Raw genomic sequence first — 17,125 nt, forward strand, 5'->3', positions numbered from 1 at the left:
AAGAAACCTGTATGTAGGTACTCCGTTTCTAAAACTACGAGTGTCCACAGTAATGAATGAGGCTCGGGGGCTGGCTCACCATCACCAGTTCTATTGGGTTTCAGAAGCCACCTCTCTGAAAGCCACGTTGTCATGAGGAAAATGTGCTATAAGACAAGCTCTTAAGCACCTCATTTAGAGCCAGCCTCTATTCCAGCAAATGAAGCATGGTTATCAGTGAACACGCATCCAGGAGGGGCCAGACTCTGACCTCAGGGCTTGCCCTTTCATGGTAACTCACCGTATTTGGAGCCACTCTGGGATGAACTGCTTTGCAGAGCCTTGCTGTGAGCTGCACCACGGAATTATTTTAAATAAAATAAAAAGGGGGCAGAGGAGATGTTTTAAGTAAGACCAAATCCTACACCCAGTTCACCACTGCTCTACTAACAGCTGAGCCATGGGAACATCATGGCAGAAGGGTAGGGAGGAAACTCCTCCACATCGTCGCCAAGACAGGAGCCCCCTATACCACCAGACCTGTCTGATCTGCTGGTGCTGCTTCCCAGGCAGCCCGAGCCTGTAAGACTCCCTGCTAAAGCCAGTAGGATTGTCAGCGCAGAAAACTCTCAAGCATGAGCACTCTGAGGACAATCACGTATCTAATCTGTGATTGCATCTAGGGACACTGAAAGAAGACAGTGAAGAGGCATTTGTATGTTACTTCAGAGATCAGTGAATTGTAATTGGTAATCAACATTTTAAAAAAATGCACAGCTGGACTACACATCTCAATATCAAAGTACACTTGTTTTAGGAATAAAACAGGTAGTCACTAGAAAAAATATGAGAGTCTCAAACTACAGTTTGGCCCCACGCCCACCAAGGCACTTTGCTATTAGCTTCAGCAAGAACAGAAAAATCCTCGCGTAGGCTCTGGAACAATACTCTTGCTGTTTCTTTAAGCAGTAGGTGCACTGCATCATTTTATCTCCCTAAGTAGCTATCCCACTTTAGCTTTCTCAGAGGTCAGCTATTCATCTGTGCTAAGCACATCCGGTGTAGGAAGAAAATGCCTTAATCCTGTTTTGTGTGCCTGCTTTTATATGCACATCCACAATTCTCCCACATAAAGCCTACGCCATACAAGAAGCATCCTCAGTGCTGCTCTGGCTGTCTCTGCTGCACAGCAGACAGATGTTCCCAGGAGCTCTGCTTTGGCTGGCTCTTAACTCTTGTGTGCTATGGCAGAGGTACTTAAAGTTAACAGAAACCATCACTTCAAATGAAAAGCAAGAAAGTGCATGGGTTGGTGTGTCTGCTAAATGATTTCAGGACGTCAATTAACTACTTATGTTCACAGCCTCTGAGAAATACAGGAATAAAAAATACGATAAAAAATTGGCTAAAATAATATGCCTGTGCAGTCACTGACGGAGTTTATTTCACTAGTATACTTATTTAAGCCTCCTTGATGAGAATTCCTTCAAGTCTCATCTCAGCATGGACGTTTTCCTTCTGCGTTTGGGCTTGCACAGGACTCACCTGCCCCTCTACAGAACAGTCTTCCCACAGTCTTAACACAGGCTTACAAAACCCAATCTCTCTACATTTAGCTCCTTTTACATTACACTTAGCTTCCTAGAAGTAGAAGAAAAGCAGCAGCACCGTGACACTTCCATAAGCAACCGTTAAGAGCAGCAGACTAAAAGAAAACAAAAAACAAAACCCACCCACGGTGCGAGATGAGAGAACACAGGTATTTGCAACTGCACCACAGGGTTTTGTACTCCACAAGACTGCTTTGGTGGTCACGGGGCTTAGCTTGGCTTTTCTGCCTGACAAATTCAACTCTGATTTTTCCTTCGGAAAAAATAAAAATAAAAAAATATCTGGTAAAACTGACAGGCCAGGGTGCTGAAGGGAGGGTTGTAAATAGCAGACATAAATATTTAGGTCACTCTGGAAAAAATACAGAACCTCAGCTTGTACCCCAGCAAGTTCAGCTCTCATTCAGTGTCTTTGTGCTGAAGAGGCTTTGCCTGCACCTCTCTTACCCAGGCTTACAAAATAATGACTGCCTTCATACTTGGGCACAGTTTTTTACCTACATTAAATGAAAAAGTTGCCTTTGATAAAAGAAGGAGTTTGCACCAGAAAATTAAGTGAAACAATCCAATCCAAAGGTATTTATCACACCACCAATTTTTACTGAAGAGTGAGTTTTCCTCTATACAAGAATAGTGATAACTCTGGATTGATTTTTGTTTTTATACAGAAGAAACCCTTGAATGACATTCTTTGTTTCTTGTTGGACAGAAAACTGAAACACAAAATTTCATACTGCATGAACAATTTCAGCAGAACTTAGTAAAAGGGACTAAAAAGTTTAAAACATTTCTAAAATGCAACATCAAAAAGTGCATTAGGAGTAAAAACCAGGTCCATTGATTTGTCTTGCCTGCAGTATCACTTAATCATTTTCTCCTGTAACAAAGAGGTGCACATTTTTCTTGGACTGGAGCATTTGAGCTGTGCGATCTATGCCAACCACTGCAGCCAATTTCTGAGCATCATACTTGGAGTACAGCACAGTACAGGTCCACGTAGCATCCACTCCACTGTCTGTGGCCTTCATCATATTGCAAATCTCACTGTAGAAGTGGGAGTAGGTTGGTAACTCATAGAAAATGAGGTTCCTAATACCTTTTATTGTATACCTGTAGCAGAAAAAAAAAAAAAAGTAAAGTAACTTTGTCAGAATTTTGTACAAAGTGTGTATGTTACCAATCCCATCTCCCTTCCTCCAATTTCCACTATCTTCAATGCACTTCAGCTCAACTCTGCAAACCCTGTATCACAGACTAATGACTAAACTTGCCATGGGTGTGGAATTAAGGGAGGTCTAACGCTGCCAGGCACTGTGACTTCCTCTAAAGTACAGCCCACTACCAATTTTGCAGTATTCAGCCTCTTTGGCTTAGATTCTAACATAGTAAAGTCTGATCGCACTGATACTCATGATTTTTTTTTTTTTTAATATATTTGCCAAAACATCTTCTGCTAATAGCAAAATCTGTTCCATCAGGAACTTCCGACCAGCTCCAGTCAGGATGCAGCAGATTTTTCCTTTGGCCTCAGCCTGCTATATTGAATTATTGAACTAATTGCATAACCTTTTCCAGAATTTTTTGTAGTTACAGTGGCTCAGATGAGCACTAATAAAAGGCACAGAGAACCTCATTTTGCAGGATGTATCATCCTCTCCCGACATCAGTGGAACTTGGCAGCACGCACCTTACTGAATAAAGTCCTGTGCATACCAAAGCATTAGAAGCTCTGCAAGGGACCATGGCAGCATGCAGAAAATTTTCAAGTAAATTGAGAAGCTCTTATATCACTCAAAGAACTCCTTAGGAAGATCAAACAAGTTCAAAAAGCACTACAGCCCATCTATGACTAAGGTCACTACACTTCCAAAACAGTACACATGCAACCCACAGGAAGACTCAGGCCTCTTTTGTAAAAGTGGAATTCCCAATTCACCTTTTATAAAAGTGGAAGCGCTCAGTGAGCAGTAAGAACTGCTTCTCTCCCTCGAGAAAGAAGCGCCGTGCTCTGCAGATGCCACCCTTTTTAGTGTATTCACAAATGTGAGCAAAATTCAGGTCCTCTTTCTTGAAGTAATTTCGAAGACGCACGTAGTCAAAATACGACGGAACATAAATGAGCGTGTGTGACATGATGGCATCGCGGTACTCGGGCAAAACCTTGTCGATGAAAAACTGAAACCTAAGTTAAGAAAGCATGCATGTTTTAATCAGAGTTAACACCTGTTTTCCAATGCTGATATAACCTCAGACAGGAATACCATCAGACACAACAGGCTACTGAACATTTTAACTATGTATTTCCTTCTTTAAACTTAGGATATCTACACTTGTAGAAGATAATGGTCTAAAGCTTCATCAGCTCTGTACAGGTATGGTAGAGACCGGTATTGCTTTCCAATGTTTTATTCTCCAGTGCCTTAGACAAGAACTTCCACATTCCCTTAAAGCTGTGCAGAGTCCAGCCCATGTCAGAAGGCCCACAAAGGCACATTTCTATTGAGAAATCCCCTTGGCCCTACGCTCTGCAGGAAGCAATACGCTCAACTAAATCTGAAGTTGTGGTCACGAGGGCACAGCAAAACGGTTTGGAACACAGAGTACCTTGTATCTATCACAGAAGTTAAGTTTTCAGCTTCTATCCTCCGAAACACATGAGGGAGCTGGACCACAACACGGCTAATGGAGCCAATGAGCGGTACGTTGCGGACAGCCACCTGTGGGAACAAAGCAGGATGCTCAGGGAAGCAGCATCTCAATGCAGCCACACCCCAGCCAGCCTTCTGCTAGCATCTCACATCTGTGAGCAGTGCACAAGGCTGATTTTAAGAAAGCTCCAATACCAAAATACATTCACATATACTTAACCAAGCTGCTAAAGATGCACAACAGCTGGTTATGTCCTGCCTTTCAATAATTTGAGATGGACAACTCAGATTTTTACTTTTTCTTTCAAATAGCTGCTTGTGCTTCAGACATAGCAGGAATCATAAAAACAAAAGATGTTGAACCCTTGGTTTGACAACAGATTCAATAGAACAAGATAATCTGCATCAGATTAAGAAAAAATAAAACCTAATTTCAAACATGAAACAAAAGGATCAAGTACTGCTGCAAGAAGAGCGTCTTTTTATGGCTTTGGCACAGCATTAGATATTGTCATGCAGCATCATGCAGACTCAGACTGAAACACTTTGATAATGGAATTACTGGCACACAGACTTTTACAACTAAAATACAGTTTTTCCACACATTGGGTTTTCCTCTTCTACTCCCCCTCTGTTATGCCTAAAGAAGTCTTGAGCTCATCTGTGAACTCACCTGCCCTGTATAATTGAAGCAGTGTTTGTTGAAGATGGAGTTAATCTGGGGATCTTGAAGAGCACTGAACAGCAGCGTCTGACGGTAGTACTTCGACCAGTTGTTGAGACTCAGCATTCGCACTCGGGAGAAGTCTACCCCATGGGATTCCAAAGGCAGCAGGTTAATGTGCTTCATCAGGTGCTACACAGAGACAGAAACACATCATTGCAGACTGATATCACTGCACCCAGACTGCACGAGCCTTAACTGCAGCAAAAAGTGGGCAGGGATGAGCAAGACAGCACAGAATTTAACAGTAGTGATCTCCCAAGACACAGCTGTTTGGAGTTTATTGACCATATCAAGAGTACTTTAAAAATTTCATTCCACAGAACTTAGAAATGCCATCTCTTAAGTCATCAGTAACAGCAGCCTTTGCTGCTTCTCCCACAGGGCATATCTAATGGATCTGTCTGTTTGTACCAACGTCAATGGGCCCACGGTTTCTGAGCCAGAAGCAGCCCAACTGCAGTCCCTGCTGCATTCAGCACCAGGCTGGGTTCCAGCCACGAAATTCACCCCAGTTTGGCCTCACTAAATGATGCTTCGGACCAGTATTGCTGCTGCTGCATGGCAGGCAGCTGCGCTCAAAAGCAAAAGAGAGAACAGGCTCCAGCACACATTCTGTGAGCACTGTGTAGGCTCCTGGGCCTCACCAGGAAGCAAGATGCCTTCTGGGCTCATTCCAAACGTACAGTAACATCACGCTGTTGCAATGTCAGGCCAAAAAACCTCTAAGGTGCTTCCGTGTGAAACAAACAAACAAACAAAAACAATCCTCAACCTTTCAATCTTGAAAACTTTTATTAACCTAAAGCCATATGGTATGGGTACTAGCACAAACTAACCACAATCCTACAGCTATATTTTCGCTATCCATACATGAAAAGCTTTAGACTGCTTAACTTAGGACATGACTACTGGTTAATATTTCTGCAGTCAGCGGAGACAAGCACCAGTACCCATTGCTTTCTGGGGGAACCTCAAATAGATTGCACAAATTCCTCACACGGCTGCAGTCTGACAGACACTGGGCAGTCAGACAACTGGCAGACTTTCTCCCAGATGTGATTAAAGGAATCATCATTATTGCATCCTGCAAGACAATTAAAACTCCCCAAAACAACAAGCAAAAAACTTCTGATGACACACACCACTAAAGCACCAAATACTAAGGTTTACTCAGAACAATTACTGAATACTACCAAAAGCTGTAGGAAAATCTTTCGTAGTGTAAGAAAAATAAACAGCAGGGTGAAGGAGAGAAAAGGAACAAGCATATGTGTCTAGTTAGAAAAAAAAAAAGTAAAACTGTTCATTGTTAAAAATAAGTTGTAATCAGACTAACAAGACACAGTGCAACTGAAAAAAATGATGGAAAACGCACCAGAACATGTTCCCAATTTTGCATCAGGTAAATATCTGCTTGATCAATTATGAGCATTTCTATCGACGACAGAAAATCGAAATCTCTCTTCTTCTCCCCCTCTGCACCAATGACAGTCCTCATGCCCAGGGGAGAGGCAATGATGATGTCCGATGAGTAAAATGGTGCATACAATCTCATACTCTTCTGCAGAATCGCAACCCCTGTCCGACAGCAAACAGCATTTTCTTAGTCAAGGTCAATTATCAACCGTTTTCTTCCCAAAGGCTCTGTAACAGTAACTCCTATGTTCCTTCTCCCTTAGCACATGCTAGTGATTAGAGCTGGACAAATCAATCTGGCTGAAACTCTTTCCTGAAAATGTGCTTATCCACCCCACCCCCATTCCACAGCCTTCGGCAGATTTTCATGAAGTTCTGCAAACTCTTTTGGAAGTTGTGTTTTTTCTTTCCCCAGATTTTTCTTAGCTTGAACAACATTTTTGAACTGAAACACATTTCTCCTGATTTTCTGTTAAAAAAAAAAAAAAAAAAAAAGGGAAGGCTAAAAAGATTCAGGAACACAAAAGCAGAAATGATTAACTGTTCCCTTTACCCTAATCTCTGGGCTTCAGTCTCTGCCATTACGTGCTGTAATGAGTTACCTTAATCTGTCATGCAAGATTCAGTGTGGACCTCTTGACTATAGACTGCTTTCATTCACAGGACCGCTTCAGTTGCTACTAAAATGCCAAGGACAAGGCTTAGCACCTTACAGAGGCTGCAAGCACCAACAGTGCTGCACTACTGCCAGGCACCTGGCTTCTCAAGATGCACGCTGCAGTGTGCAGGACAGATTAGCTCATGCATCACCTCTTGTGCTACAGAGGGGAAAAGGAAGGAATCAAAGGAGTCTATTACTTGTGCCATAGCTACTGGGCAACATACAGTTTTCTGATCTTAAAATCCAGATCTGAACCGTGTTCAAATGGTTCAACCAGAGGCTGCCCAGCAGAGGGGTCTCTTCAGCTTCTCTCCCTATCTGTGTGATGACAGCGACCACAGCTACAGCTGAAGGCTCTTTAAGATGCTTTCAAGAATTCCAGGGACCTCTCCTGCTATCTATTTTAACCTGATGATAAAATGAAATAAAAGGCACAACTGGTTGAATTTCCAGGAAGAAAGCACCACTTTCCCCCAAAACATGTCATCACATACACAGTTTAACAACTGTAAGTCATCTTTGGTTTAAAGATGTGCAAGGGTGGGTTTTAGTAAGGCATAACAAACACGATTTAAATTACATCTTAGCGCTGAAGTAACAGGGTGTGAAGCACACTAAGAAAGAATAATTATGCTGCTTCTCTGACTTGCTTCTGCAAGTAACAGCACTGAAAGTTTCTTCAAGCATTTCTTCACACCTAGTAAGTGGATCAAACAGGCTGCAGTACAGGAGAGGGTTGAAAGGAAAATTATTTTGCTACAAAAAGTAAGATGTTCTCAGCAAGATAGATATTCACTGGGGAAGCAAGTAGTTCCCACTCAGTCTTTCTTGCATCTTCCACTGTATCGTTAAATCTCTTGGGATGCCAATTTATCTTTCAAGGGGCAATAATTTCAAGAGCCTCTTATCTGTCAAGCTAAGTTAGAAACACTGCCTACTCACTGTGGCAGCTCCAGGAACTGAGCTAATTCCCTGCACACCGAGTTACTACAACAGCATGACATTACGTTACGAAATAGTCTTAAATTTGCTGCTTGTCCAACAGTCCTACCTGCTGGCCATCCCTTTGCATTCATGAAGGCCATGTGCAATACAGCAGAGAACTGCTTTGCTTAGTACTGAGCTTTAATTTTGTTCCCACTGTTACTGATTTATAGATAAATTGTGAATAACTGCTAACTTGAGATGATTTTTTTTTTAATAAAATGAAAGATTTTGCTGCATAAATCAAGACTATCCTCTATAATGAGGTGTGGGCAACCCTGCCACAATAAAGCACTCAGTGTATTTTAAGCGACTCTGAACTTGATGTGAAAATCATTACCTCTGCATTTTCTCTTCCTTTTTTGTTGTAAGGCACAGAATATTTTAGAAATATTCAAGTTGCTGATACAAAAACCAGCATAAATACCTCAGAATCTAAAGTCCCACCAGCCCTGATGGCTCCCAGACATTTAGCAAACACTTGTTAGATTACCTCCCCCTGCTTTACAAGCTAAAGTCATCTGTTCTGTAGGTCATTACCAATTCTGAAATGGTCATCAATGTTGCCAGCGAAGACAGCTTCATAATCTTCAGGTCTTTTCAGATTGGGGGGCCTCTCTTCTGGGTCAGAGCCAAACTCTCCCTTGAAGCGCTTTTTATTACTTACATCTATTTTTCTTTTGTCATTCACTTCAAGAAGACTGATGAGAATGTGCACAATTCTCAAAGCACATTCCCGGAAGGGCACTATCATCAGCACCTGCACAGATCAACAGTTACAACAGAACAACTCATAAAATATGTAATGATTTTGACTTGGATCTGCCCCCACTGGGCTTCCCAACAGTCAAAACAAAACCTCAGCCCCCTTCCCCAGTACAATCACCAACCATCTCTGCCTACGTGACAAAACCTGATCTGACAGATAGGCCTGTGCCCTAAGTCAAGGCACACACATCTACACTGGAGGAGGCCCCTAGCTTGTGACTTCCTTATGGCATGTCACCAGTTAGCTTCTCTGAGGAAAAGCAGGCCCAGATGGGTCCACATGGAAGCAGAACAAGCCAGATTCTGACATGCAGCAAGGAGAGAGGATGTGCTGGGACACAGCGTGCTTGTGGACACGGACTAGCCAGCAGAGCAGTGCGGTCCTCCATCTCACACAGAGGGTATGATTACAGGGCATGGTTAAACACATTTTTCTGTTCTCCCAACCCCTCTTTGGGTTTTGTTTGAGTCCAGCTCTGTAGACTGCAACGGGCACAGGAACAGGCTGGCTGAAACTTGTGCTCGCTGCTTCTCCCAAGGTATCTGCCCTGCAGATGACTCCCAGGCATGGCCAAGGGCTGCAGAAAGGCACATGCCTAGGATTCTGTCACGTAACAGGGCAGAAGGATGTTTACACAGCCTGACCAAGCACCCGGGGTGGGCAGGGGAATCACGTCTATGAAGCTCTCTTACCTTAGGCCTGGTGAGCCCCTGGTCCCTGTAGTCATCGCTGTCCGTCCCTGGCTTCTGGTCTCTCTTCTTGGCGTTGTTGCTGAGCACCTGGGCATTCGCCTTCAGGACATGGTTCAAGGCGTGCAAGCAGTACACGTGCCGGATTTCCTCTCCATTTGTTAAAGCATTTCTTTCTGGATAGAACAAGTCCTTGTAGGCATTCATGATAGAGAGGAGCTCTCTTTGTAAGGGGGTAAAAGAGGGATCACTTGGTTTGGTGGTTGGCGACAGGAACTGCTTATTCACTTTTGGCCATGTGGATTCTAAAGGCTTGTGAAGATGAAGCTGCTTCACATCAAATTCTTTGTCTGGTTTTAATATTGTATTTTTCTCCAAAGTGGAAGAAAAAGTTAACTGACCCAGCCTCGGCCACTGAAGGAAAAAAAAAAATTTATATATATATATATATATATATATATATATATATATATAACACATTGATACATAAAAGGAAGAGCCAAATATATGAAATTTGGTACAGCTAAAAGCACAAAAGTACACCACCACAACTGATAGTTTAATCAGGTTCATGAAATTTGAGAAACTACCTTCTCATAATACAAGCTGACACCTTTTTTTCCCCCAACAAGCAATCTTTTCCTTAGTATTTACCCCAGAAAATAACAATAAACTTGAGCTCACTAGACCTGGATGTATTTTGCAGTGACGTGGCTACAACTGTCCTCATTTTGCCAATGAGAAAACTGAGGAAGAAGAAGGATGTCATTTCTGCCAGCCCTGGAGCTCAACCACGTTTACAGATCAGCCACACTGAGGTGTGCACTGCTTTTGAAGGGTGAAACCTTTCAGTGCATCAGGAAAACTGTAAGCCTCCTGCCACACAAGTTGTCCCATTCTGTTTCCATAATGTTGCTCCACCCAATTAAGTAAAGATGTATCATACATTGCTTTAGGTGGCACTGGTATTTTTGGCCACCATATTTAAAAAAAAAACAAAAAAAAAACAACTACAAAAAGTCACAGCTTGCTCCCTGACTGACTGTTGGATCTCTTCCAGCAAATGTCACCCAGCATATGGCTGACCAGAATGCAGGGCAAGCCTCCAAAACAAAATCAGATGTGAAAAAGTTAAGAAGCAAAGGTTCGTCTAAAAATGACTATTTTGAAAACCAGTATTCTGCTTCAAGCACTGAGGTGTTTTTCTGGTACTGTAATTCACACATTACTTCCAGTATTAACAAACGGGTTAAAACCCACCTTTACCTGCTTGTGAACGTGTACGGAGATACAAGTGTCTTGAACAAGAACATGAGGGGGCATCACAAGTACTTGTAAGACTGCAAAGGGTCACCTGACAAATTCAGTTGCAGAGCGTGTCTCTGGCATCTGGCTGTTACAACGCAGAGACCAGTCCTGTTCCCACCCAGCGCCACGAGCACACACCTCTTATCTCAGGATTATAAACTGAACTCTAAAACTTTTTTTCAGGCATGTCACCATGCGCTGATGTAACAGCAGACTTTACATTTCAACTCTTGCTCAGCATTAAGCTAAGAAGAAAACACTTCAGCAACAATGCAGTGACAAAACCTTGACAATTCCGGAGCCAACAATAATACGAATCTACTGCACTTGTATACAATACGTTATTTTTATCTCAGCATCTTTTGGAGCTTTGAATTGCTACAGGACAACGTTACCTTGATTTGACTTGAAGTTTTAGAAAGCGTAGACATTTTTTCTACTTCTTTTTCTTCAAGTTCTTTGTCCATGTGCTGTTTAAATGGATCTATGTGTAACAACAACAACAAAGAGTCCTGAGAACTGTTGTAGCTAATACCAGAATCAAGTTTCAGAACGGATTTGCAAATGACACGAACAGTTTCTGTGCTGGCCAACACCACAGCTAAAACTAGTTATTTCAAAGCACCAGAGATGCGAAAAAGGATGTCAAATTCTCTCTACAAAAACACAGAGAACAGATTTGACAGATTGCCTAAAAAAAAAAAAAAAAAAAGGGAGGGAAGCAGAGAAAGAAAACGAAGCACTTATGGAAGTGCTAGGACTTTCAGTCACAAAACAAATGTTGGACAGGAAAGCAATATGTAGTAGAAAAGACTGTGGCAGTTTTCTGCTTGAAGCTCTGACACTGATAAACATCAGTTAGCATTTCTGCTCCTTGCAGGTGAAATAGGCTGTCAACAGCAAAGACCCAAGTGAGCTTACTGCCGAGGGCTCTGCATCTCCGGGCACTGATAGGAACACACTGATAAAGCAGATAAAGAGAAGGAGATCTGGGTGAAGGAAGGCAAAAATTGCCAAAAGTGAACAAAAGTAAGATTTATCTAATCAGCATTTTTTTTCAGAAAGCAGAGGGAGGCAGGAAACTGTAACATCGTATTATATGCAAAGACTCAGGGATGCACAATTAACAATTAATATGCAAAGCTTATTTTGAAAACCAAACCCCACATACTGCTTGCAGCACAGTAGCACTCACTGCATGAGGAAGAGCAATTAGAGGACACTAGTGCTTGCCAGAGGATATCTAGCCCAAGTTATCCAGCAAAAGTCAAGGCATTTGCTAATCAGGACACACTGCCATCTAATCTATGTTCCCAGCAATGCAATCCAAGGGCTATCATTTAATTGTAGCAGGTGCTCTCTCTTCAGTAAGTCCTACCAATTCCCCAAGTTGTCAAATTAAGAAGAGGAAAGACAACGAAGCATTTTCAGAAATTCTAGTCATCCCAGGACCCGAGGAGAGATTCATTCACTTTCTGCTATCTTAGGCATATAAGATCTTCTGTAACAGATTACAAAGCCACTCCCGAGCTACAGCAACCCACTGAAAAGTAGTGCATCATTTATAGGTTGAATAAAGCTGTTAGGATACTTGGCATGCAGTTGGAGAGCTGTGGTTCTCATTAAAACGCAACGCCAACAGCCTAAGTAATATTCTCATGGTAACAAGAAGGAGCTGTTTCTTCTATCACATGGCCCTTTGATGCTTCCCCACATTTCATGTATCAGCTAGGCTGCCTCCCAGATCTAATGTCAGCTGCTGCTCTAAGATGACAAGCCAGCATCACTAGGGATGCTACAAACATATTCCCCTCTCGCAAACTACGCCATCTGATATTAAAACCACAGAGCATGAAATATGAATAGGAGCTCTGCGAGTGCCAGCGTGTGGCGTATCACTGAAAGATCACAAACCTGTGCACACGGCTATTGGTATTACACGTGGTGGGATGACTCCAGCACCAGGGCGCAGCCTTCACCCATGGGCGCACTGCGGCACCGAGACGCTGGGCGGCTCCCTCAGCAGGCACCGCACAGACTGCTCTGCACAACCTTCAAAATCCAAGAGCCCTGAGCAGTTTTCTAGATTACTGTACCTGCCTCGGCTCCTCTCCTCTAACTCCACCCAGCTGTGAAGGATCCTCTCACTGGTCAGTTGTGTGACCACCTCCAGCACCGTCCGTGCCAAGAATACGTTCCAAGTGCAGGCCTGCAGGACCCCTTACATTGCACCATTTATTTTATTTTATTTTATTTTTTTTTTTAACTACCACTAACACGTTAGAAGAAGACAACCCCCTCCACGCACATTTCTAGTTCCTGGTATTTTAGGCTTTACAAGTCACAGCAGAAACAAATCCCTGTCCACAGGCGCTGCAGGAAACAAGTGGCTCATCTACACGCCCGCATTAGCTTTAAGTGTCCCTTATGCAATGGGCTCACACGTGGGCAATGTAATGAATCACGCAGCCAGAGAATTCAGAAGCTACACAGCATCTCATTAAGGAATTTGGTAATTTACATGGTACAGATGCTCCTCAAGAAGCAGCTCACTAAGCAAAGTACACTACGTTTTACCTTGTGAAAAGGCTCGTGAAGAATTGCTCTCTTTCTTGTCCGCATCGCAACCTCCACTCTCGTCTTCCATGAAATTGGTTTCCAAGCTAAATTCAGATTCATGTTTCACATCAGTGAACTCCTCGATTGCTCCATGGCTTAGGTCACAAGAGGCATCCGCACCATCATCCTGCTCCTGGCCGAGTGCCTCTTCTGCTGTGTCTTCAGCTGTGACTTGTTAGAGAGAGGAAGAGGTTATCATCTTCTGGGAAAGTTATTATTGATTGCTACCTCTGGCTGCCTACGTTGTTCACTTGGAGAAAAAGTTTTTCTCCAAATACTGTATGCAAAAAGATAAAAATGGGCTTTGTATTTTACATTTTGGAAAAAAAGAAATAACCTTTGGCTGGCTAGCATGCCAAACATTAAATAATACAAAACATGTTTCCCCAGGGAAAATATAAGGAATAACCTATTCAGAAAACACAACTTTTAGTTTCTGATAACCTAAAACAACTTAAAATAATGAAAAATTGACTCCTCTCAGAATTTCTTTGCAGACTTCATGAATGAGGTTGTCTTGTCATAAGGGAGGAGGTTTCCTTGGATTTTAAATATACTTTCCTCCACTGTGAGGCAAACCTTTCTCTCCTCTCAGTGGCAGCAGCCAAACCAGATGCTGTGTGAGAGAACAGCTTGCGTCTCCCAGTGAGTGGGTGAGAACCCCTGGTATGCTGCTCCATGTGGATTTCCCCTGTGCTGCCGCACAAACAACATCTGAGGGAGAAGCAGCGGGCTGCCTGCCGGAAAACGAGCAGAGCTACCCCCCGCCCTGCAAAACCCCCCGGCAGCTGCTGCTCCCACCCACCAAGAGGCAACGGAGCAACCAGCAGAGCACCCAGCCAGCAAGCAGGATCCTGGCTAAGAGCAGGCATCGCTCAAACCTTCTTACTGAAGCAACGTTTACCAGAGTAAGGGAAAAGGCAACCTACCTTCCTCCTGGGCTGGTACTTCATCCTCGTCTGCTTCAACGCCATCTGCTTCTTTGGGCTCCTGGGAGCCTTCGCTGCCCAACTCCGCCTCGCTCTCGCCAGCCTCTTCCGATTCACTTTCCTCTTCCTCGCTTTCAGACTCAGGAGAGGTCTTCAGGGTAGCCAGTAGCTTGTGGTACACAGGGACAGGTTCCACCTCAATCTCCAAATCACTTTCTGCACTCGATTTATCAGAGTTGTCAGACTAAAAGTGAAAACAGTAACACTATTATGCAGCACATGAACACCCTCACCTCTAGATCCCATGCTACACTTTCCTCTTCCCATTCTATCCCTGTGCAGATGCAGTGGGACTTCTCAAAAACCTCCATATACCAACATAACAACCAACATAAATAGTTATTCTGGACACCTCCGTTTAGATTTTGAAAGCATCTTGGTAGACCTAGGCCCTAGTACCTCATTCTGCACTGATTTGAGTCTGAGCATCTCAAAATTTGGTTCTTTTAGGCCCAGCTGAGTCAGTACATTTGTTCTCCACAGACAAACCGGCCCTGGATTTTCCTAGCAAAACCATGCACACAACAAAAATTGTAGAAGGGCATGCATACAAGCAGAAAATGCTTCCAGGTTTCAAGGAAATAAGGGAAATAACCTTCAGCTGACAGAAATCCACCGAGGAGTTGGTCAGGTTTGGCTCAGCTCTAAGCTTCAAACAAGCTAGACTCTAAGAGCCAGTTCTGTCCCAGGCCTGAACAAACCAACCACAACGTGCCTGGTTATAGTCACAATTACAGTGAAACCAGGAGTACAAGCAAAGCACCATTTGCTTCTTTTTTAGGTTCTTTCAGTCCAAGGTGAGCACTCAGTATATACAACATTAATGCAGTAAGTGCTAAAGGAAACAAGTGGACAGTGTAACTCATTGTTTTTCCAGACTGAAACACTGAAGTGTTTAATTTATCTGACAATAAAGGAGGTTAACTGAAAGAAAACTAAAGCATTGGCAATTTGAAGAAGGGGAACGAGCATGAACATTTGCTCGAATGAACATGAAATTTCTTCATTCAGCAGAGAACAAAACATCTCATCCCCTAACTCACGCACCCCCAACTTTATTAGTATTATAATAACAACTTATAACATCGTTTATTTTTCACCATGATTAAGTAATGTGAAAAAAAAAAACCAGAACCAGCCAAAACCAGCAATATTATATCCTGCTTCTTCTGATGTCTCATGGTTTTCACAGTCTGACACTACAGAGAACAATTCAGAGATACACAAAAATCATTCATTTTTTCCTCCTAAGAAGCAGGTTTTCTAAAACAGAACTGAATCAGTCTGAACAATGCAAAATGCTCAGTGCTTCACTCCACTGAAGTGCACAAAGATGAAAGTGAGGAAGAAACAAAAATATATTACCAGTTCACAGATCTGAGTTGCTTCTAGTGTTCCAGAAACCCTGGAAAAAAAAAAAAAAAAAAAAAGGATTGAAATATTTTACTCTGTCAATGTTACTACGTACAGTATAAAAACAGATGAGGGGGAGAAGAAATTATTGAATCACAGGAGTCTTAGAGAAGTTAAGAGAAAGCTTAAAACCATCACACGTCACGCCATTGTCCCTAAGAAAACAGACTCAGTGCTCACCCTGAGAGGTTTCTCTCTCAGCTGATACGGCCTATAAATGAAGCCTGAGTACAAATGATCAAAAAGAGAAGTATTTTAAAGCAGAATCCGTCTTTAAACAGAAGGCTGTTTATATACATACCCACAAGAGTATAAACACTGTAAAAGCTACGTGTAAAGTGAAGAACACCCTGCAAGACAAAACTGTACCTGGCGAGGCTCAGAAGGAAATTTGCTCCTCTCTTCTCAGAGGAGAAAGGCCAGGCCAGAGCTACCTGAAAGGAAGGGCTGCAGGACAACTTTTAAAGGATCATAAAAGTTAGGCAAGAGCGTGAGGGATCCCTAGAGCTGGCAAGGCTGACGTTTGGCTCAGGATAATAAGTTCACAGCGATGAGAGCGACCGCTCAGCCGGAGGAGAAGATTCAGCAGGCAGCAGCCGCGGTTGGGCCGTACCAGGCGCATCCTCTGGCTGCTGCCTCCCCCAGACCCGGGTACCAAACCTGCTCGGCGTTTTTTTTTAAAGGCCCTTGGTGCAGCACAGCTACCCAGGGCAGGAGCCCGCCTGCTGCGCTAAACATCGATCTGCCAAGCAGGGCAGCCTACCGCAGGGCTTCCCCTCGCCTCTCGGGGCCCCCACTCACTTGTCGTGGAAGGGGTGCTCCTCCCCGAAGTCCTTCAGGTGCTTTTTCTGCCTCTTGCTCAGGCCCAGAGCCGCCGCCGCCGCCGCCCGCCCGCCGCCGCCGCGCTTCCCCATGCCGCCCGCCCGCCTTTACGGCCCGGCCGTCAGGCGCCGCCGTCGCGCTGCCGGCCGCGCCCCCTCCCGCGGCAGCCCTCAGCCCGCGGGGAGCCCTGGAAGCGCCCCGGCGCCCGCTGAGCGGGGACACCGAGAGCACAGGAGGGCAGCCGGGAGGGTTTTGGATAACTCTAAAGGAGACCTCACAGCCTGTCCGGGCAGCCTGTCCCGGCGCTCTGTCCCCGCACAGTGCAGAGGCGCCCCCTCACGTTGAGCAGGAAGCCCCGGGGCTTCAGTTTGTGCCCGGAGCCGTGGCAAAGAGAGCGGCGCCGTCCCCTCGGCACCCTCCCCTCGGGTATTTACACACACTGATGAGGCCTCCCCTCAGCCTTCTCTTTTCCAGACCCTGCTCTCTCAGCC

At 44.0% G+C, this 17,125-nt stretch overlaps 1 protein-coding gene across 1 annotated transcript; it reads right to left on the reverse strand.

Moving 5' to 3' along the window:
• Positions 1-1,673: 1,673 nt before the first annotated feature.
• On the reverse strand, positions 1,674-16,726 carry UTP25 (UTP25 small subunit processome component; the record flags this gene model as incomplete). The annotated part of the gene is made up of 12 exons (XM_084284206.1): positions 1,674-2,699; positions 3,526-3,771; positions 4,194-4,306; positions 4,911-5,093; positions 6,340-6,542; positions 8,566-8,785; positions 9,487-9,897; positions 11,187-11,275; positions 13,369-13,581; positions 14,340-14,583; positions 15,765-15,804; positions 16,614-16,726. 12 exons carry the CDS (start codon positions 16,724-16,726, stop codon positions 2,453-2,455), a joined length of 2,322 nt encoding a protein of 773 aa, XP_084140332.1. The 3' UTR covers positions 1,674-2,452.
• Between the last annotated feature and the right edge of the window lie 399 nt (positions 16,727-17,125).

The sequence above is a fragment of the Netta rufina genome (assembly GCF_964035555.1).
Source record: "Netta rufina genome assembly, chromosome: 3".
NCBI classification, from domain to species: domain Eukaryota; kingdom Metazoa; phylum Chordata; class Aves; order Anseriformes; family Anatidae; genus Netta; species Netta rufina.